Source organism: Halyomorpha halys, unplaced genomic scaffold, assembly GCF_000696795.3.
Source record: "Halyomorpha halys isolate HHAL.00 unplaced genomic scaffold, Hhal_1.1 Scaffold2443.1, whole genome shotgun sequence".
Taxonomy (NCBI): domain Eukaryota; kingdom Metazoa; phylum Arthropoda; class Insecta; order Hemiptera; family Pentatomidae; genus Halyomorpha; species Halyomorpha halys.
This window is the reverse complement of record NW_027107286.1, coordinates 27,748-34,170: the sequence shown is the minus strand read 5'-3', so window position 1 is coordinate 34,170 and position 6,423 is coordinate 27,748. Positions and strand designations below refer to the sequence as shown.

General features: G+C 34.0%; 1 protein-coding gene across 1 annotated transcript in view; it reads left to right on the top strand.

Moving 5' to 3' along the window:
* Positions 1-2,794, top strand: part of LOC136795348 (ATP-dependent translocase ABCB1-like) — a gene marked incomplete at its 3' end in the record, with an annotated part of 7,813 nt that extends 5,019 nt beyond the window's left edge. Inside the window, 2 exon segments of the mRNA XM_067045564.1 lie at positions 578-702; positions 2,672-2,794. Of these exon segments, the coding sequence (XP_066901665.1) occupies positions 578-702; positions 2,672-2,794 (248 nt within the window).
* Positions 2,795-6,423: the final 3,629 nt, after the last annotated feature.

Below are 6,423 nucleotides of genomic sequence, written 5' to 3'. Positions count from 1 at the left end.
GACTGAGATAAGAGAGATGAGTAGGCTAGGTTATGATTTACTTTCTAGTAAAGTACAGGTTCTATCAGTAACTATAAGATACATAGAAGTAACTAAGATATATAGAAGATATATAGAATAAGATATATAGAAGTAACTAAAGGTTCTATCAGTGAGGTAGGAGCGGATTATAAGGAAATATGTTTGGGGTATTGTGTAATTTGAATTAAACATAGTGATTTTTTTCTATGATTTGACTTTTATAAACCCACTTATTTCCTCTGATTTTTATATTTATATGTTTAGTCTATTTATAATGTCGGCGTAGTGTGTATTTAAGTGTTTAGTGTCTGTTTTGTAGTTTACTATGTTTTGGATGTTTTTGGTAAACCTTCCAGAAACCTTCTACTTTTTCTGTGCTGTATCTATTATTTTGGGGTTTTCAAAAGTTTAATTTGCGGTTTAATTTTATGCCGTGGTAGGCCAGTGCTGTGAAATTTATATTTTTAAAATTTCTACAATTGGTTGCATGTTTCATGTTTTTTATGCTTCACCAATGTATGCTTATTATTTTATTGAATTAAATTTTTTTTTTTAGATAATAAAAAAGAAGGGGGAATCACGACATCAGTACAATATAAAATGCACAAAAATAGCTAGTGAAGTACTGATGAACACCCATACTGTGGCCGCTTATGGTGGCGAATGTAGAGAAAGTGAAAGGTATGATGTGATCAAATATAGATTTGTACAATTGAGGAGTTTCTTATCAAAAGCCGATTCATCCACTTTTGGAAGATTATCATTAAATATCTAATACAGGCCGCACATCGTACAACTTTCACTTACGAATCCAAAAGTTCCCAAAGTTTGTGAAGTTTGGTAGGTTCGTGTTGAAGTTATCGCGATGTTAGTGATTTTCAGGAGAAAAAAAAATCCAAAGAACAGAAAAGGGGAAAATTATGTACGAGAATTTTTATTTTGCTATAAAAATTTGTATTTTAGTGTTTATCTAGGAGTGAATAATGAACATAAATTTTGTTCTTGCCAAGAATACAACCGCTCAGTGTTGGGAAAAAATTGCTATAGTTGAAACTTATAGCTAAAATTGTCATGGATACGATATTTATTAATCAATGGTTCATTCATGAATAAGGGTCGTTTCCATGGTAACTTTAGCAATTAGTTTCAACTATAGATAATTTTTGCCCATCTCTGCAACAGTTAAACAAAAGATAACTAAGCAGTAATGCAATCGGGAAAGATCTGTCGGTCTTGACTTTTTCCGTTTGAATCGGATTTATTTATTTTACCTATTTAATCCTTTAGTTATTCAACAAATTCTTTAATGTTTTTAAATATTTATGATTGTGTGAAATCGAAATATATATTGCTATGTACTGTCTCGGGATGCCAGGATAATCGCTGAAGGCAATTATCCAAAATAAGTTAATTAATTAATTTATATTGAGTCCTCCAAAACTAATATTACAATTAGATTCTTTTCCAGTAGCTTTTTGTGTGTTTACCAGTTTAACAATTAAATACCTTTATATTTATAAAATGTTTTTACCATTAATTATATAACATAATAAGGGGTGGTATTGTGTAATATGATAGTAAATAAACTATATAAAGGAACTAAATATTTATTTACAATGATGTTTTGAAATGATTGAAATGATTCAGATAAATATTTGCCCTAAAATATGATTATTACATTATGAATTGTTACCTAATACATCTTAATAGCACCTGCTTTGGATGATTCATGCCGTGAGCGTTGTCGTGGCCATCGGTGTCGCCTAGTCGTGGAGTTCCATTTCTGAAGAGCCCTTCTTAGGACTTCTCCAATTCAATGCTCTTCTATAGCCCGTCTTCTTACTTCTGTTCCCTCTCCTGCTTCTGTCTCTTTCCCCACTTGATCCTAAAAGGGGCGTCGCCTTTTTGGAATCCTATTTCTCATTGGGTATAAGTTACAACGACCCCTAGGTGAGCGTCTCTCCTAGGTCCTGAGAGGGGATGGGAACCCACTGCCGATCACAGGGTATATCGATCTTTACCTGTTAATGGCTTCTGCCCTTCGTCAAAAACTGCCGTACACTAAAGTGTTAATTGCTTTGATAAGGGACTCATGAGGCAAATAAATACAGGTATGTACATATCCAGGGATAGTGTGAAAGGTTCTTTGAAAGATATTCCACCTTGGCCAGGTATCGGGACAGATGGCGAGAAAACTTAAAATATCCAGAATTGATAAAAGGTCAATAAATATAAATTTCAGAAATAGGGGGTATGGAAAAATAGAAAAAAAAGTATTAAATATGAACAATGATGTAAAGGTTATATTACGAGTATAACTTATCTAATGTGAATAAGCTAAACTTTTTTTAACGCCAATTTTACAAAAAACAATTTCAATGTTTCCATAAACTGGATACAAAGTTGGGTTGTAGAATTTTAATTTTCAAAAAAAAATTAATCATTGGGTGGTGGATATTAACTTTTGATAGAAAACTCCTCATCTGCATTGTCAAGATATAACCCTTCATTAAAGATAAATAAACCAACAGTAAAAACACAAGCTTGAATAAAGTTTTGATTTTTTTATTAATCTGTTGCAGCTATATTTTTAAGCTAATCAAATAAAACCTAACGTAAGATATTTAATCCATGTTTTCATCCACTTCAGGTACAAAAATACATTAAAGATGGCCAATACGTATGGGCTAAAACATGCTGCAGTGATCTCTGTGGGCAAAGCATTGAACTATTTCCAATTATGCTTGTGCTATCTGGTTGCCTACTACTTTTCGGTTAGATTGTATCTCTTGGACGATTTCGAACCTGGCTATATAACGGTTGTATGTAAAATTATATCTATTTTCTTATTGGTTACTTTTATTACATTAAAAAATTAACAGTAATTTAATCACTAACTTATTTTATTTAGAATCAATAGTTATTAACTAAAATTAATATTTATATTCATATACAAACATTATTTTTATATGTATTATTGATTCGGCAGGAGTGCCCTACTTTATTATCTAGAAAATTTGTTCCGTTTGTTTAATATATAATTGGATGTAATGATGACTAAAATCGTTATACTTATATTTTCAATGCAATTTGAAATTTAAATAGTAAATTGTAGCCCTTCTATCAGAGGCTGAAGAATCCAGATTTCGCAAAAGATCTAAGATCTTCTTGCCTTAGCTCATGGTTTAAAATAAGAAACCCTGTAGGTGTCCAGATGAGAAAAAAAAAAGAAATCACATTACTGAAAATAGAAAGGCTCAGTCTTACAGTTAGCGGCAATATTAACAGAAAATATACAAAATTATTGATATATTTGTATGCCGGTAGAACTACCAGCTGGGAAAAAAAGAGAAATTGGAATTTAATGTAAGTTCTTTTCGCGGGATGTCGTGCCTGATTAGGGGTTCATACCAAAGGCATTGACCTAGCATATGAAACATATTAAAAGTGATATATATATACATAGATACCAACTGGGACCAGAGAGGTAGACACACCAGGGGACCCCAGCCGAGGCTGTAGACCTTGGTCAAGAACATAGAGAGCCCTTATCTCACACATGCACACCCCTCGCCCAGTCCTTATCTCCAGGACATAGAGAGCTAAGCGCTTGGATGCAGGATCTAATGAGACACCACCCCAGAACGAACCGAAAGGCCAATGACCTAGCCACCCCTCTTGACTATAAGTTAAAGAGTGGGGGAGCTATATTGGGCCAATGATAAGACAAGGATCGGAAGTGGGGGCGAATGAGAAGTAAAGGGGAGAAAGGGAGTTAAAAGACGCAATGGTAGGTGAGGAAGGGATCAGTTTTACAGTCGAGGAGAGTGAGTTTTGAGGGAGAGAGAGATTTGGACTGTTGGAAGAGGAGAGGGTGCAGGGAGAGTTCGAGTAAGTCAGAGCTCGAGGGAGTCGAGAGGCCGCCAAGCAATAGCCAGCCGCTGAACTGCCAAGCTGACAGACGCACCAAAATAAGTAAGACCTTTCAGTTATATTTTGAATGGAAATTATAGATTTGATAGACTTAAAATCAATATAAATAACAAAGATCCCAACTGGTACTTCTCAATTCATTATATGATAATTAATGTTTAAGGAAATAGATCTACCTTACTCTCTCACAATATTATTCTTGCTCGTGTATATATATATATATATATTTATAAATAAAAACCAATGCTATATAAACATAACCACGACATTATTTTATAATTAAGAATCCCTGCATACCACCTGATAATAATAGCATAGTAAATTGATAAAAATGATACTATAGGAGAAGAACTCGAAGAATGATTAATTACAAATATTTATATCTAGTATGCCATAACAAGGGGTCTATGGTATCTAGTCCTTGAGTTAAATATATTGCATATAATTTCAGTCTGAAGGGAACCGATAGAGATATTTATACATTTGTATTATAATAAATACATAAATATATGAATAAATAAATATAATGCTGTCGTGGGAACCCCTGTCCTTAGAACAGCTGAAGACCACGTACACGAAAACAAGTATAAACAGAACAGGTGAAACGATAAAAGAATATGTTCGTTTATTTCCCAATATGAGCAAAATGCTCCAGTCTATACCTCTGCCGGATTAATACAGACAGAAATATTTATGGAGAATGTTACCTCGCTAGAATATTTTATTTATATTGAATTTTGAAAACTCACAGTTCTTTGTTTAATTTACTAACGATCACTACGTTGCTTAGCTCAGTCCTAACGTATTGGGAAATTAATTATGTGTTACCATGTGCCAATCATGTGCTAAACAATTCACTCAGTGACATGCACTATTTATATGTCATTCACTTGGTGACATTTTCTTTTTTATATGTCAAATCATAAACGTTGGAAGGAGTAATACAAGCTGGCATGAAAAATGAAGTAAAAAAAGGAGAGCTTTATGAACACAGTGGGCGTGGCATAGAAGGACTAAGGAAGAAATAGGGTTCAATCACAGGTTTCCTTCAGTCTGTGTTTATATAGCAGTTGAGCTTGGTGTGTTGCATGGATTTCGTTATGAAAGCAGGAATTTCTCGAGAACAGCTAGCTGGAGTTTATGAACAAAATTACAGAAAAAAATTGTATTTACTCCATTTTATATTTGGTGATTAAATGAATGTTTTTTAAAATAATTTCCAAGAATTGGGAAATTCCTATTTAATTCAACGTAAACATCAGTACCGAGGGCGAGAACAATTCCCCTCAATTTGGCTTAAATTTTCCTTAAGAAAAAGAATTGTATATGTCACTCCCCCTCTTAGAAGAGCCAAAGAGGTAGCCCGCTGTATCGATTGTTGCTGCTACATTATTTTTGAACAAATATTTTTATAAAACGAGAAATAATAATTGCAGTAATGAAAAGATTTTCACAAAATATACTCTCCAGGTTGTTGTATTAGATTTGACTTCAGTTGACTATGTGAGGTTCTCTAAACCAGGAGGTCTCGAAAATACATGCTCAAATAGGTTAGGTAGCTGGTTAGGAGGTGAATACAGAGGCTGAGTCTTACGGTTGCAAGCCGTAAGTCCTCGAACGATGGTAACTTCGCTCTGCAGGGTACTAGTTTGCATTAGCGAAGGAGGAATCCAAGTCCTGACTGGGTACTCGCCGAAGATCCTTGCAGGAAGGAAACTTCGTTCTGCAGGGTACTAGTCTGTAGGGACGAAGGGAAATGTAAGTCCTGACTGAGTACTCGCACCAGGTCCTTACGATAGGATTAATAGTGTAGGAAAGGGGAAGTACAGTTTTTAATTTTATTTAATATTAACATTTTAGTTTCATTCTTCTTTTCCATGCTCAAATGTCAAAACTTGATTGACTATGGATACGCCTCTCTAGGTACAACCATGATTGGATTGAAAATAATTTATTTGAGTGATTCTCAGATAAAGTGCAAATAACAGTAACTAGTTTCACCCACCCCCGTACTACTGTTCAGTATTGTCAACGTTTGAAGAAAAAACTTTATACGGCACCACAGCCAAACAGTACTCTAACTATCTAGACAGACCTAGTTAATATAATATAATAATTAATTATCTGATCTTGATCAAAATAATACGACTTAAGCCTCGAAAGTCTTTCAGACTGCATTTCAGACACATGCCAAGTGCAATGCGCGCAACTGTTTGCTGTTACAACCGCCATATACGCCATACTTTCATGAAATTCACCCTTTCCTGAGAATTAACCAATTAACATCAAATTTGTATATTTATTATTCTGTTTTTTGAATTAGGTTGGATCCATTGTCCAAGCTGAAGACAGCCTTATATCGAAGTTCTGACATATTAATGTAATTTCATACCTTCTAGGTTTTAATAGCGCAAAGTTATGGTGTATACTACTGTACCTACATGCTGAGTACTATTTCTGATCTCAGTA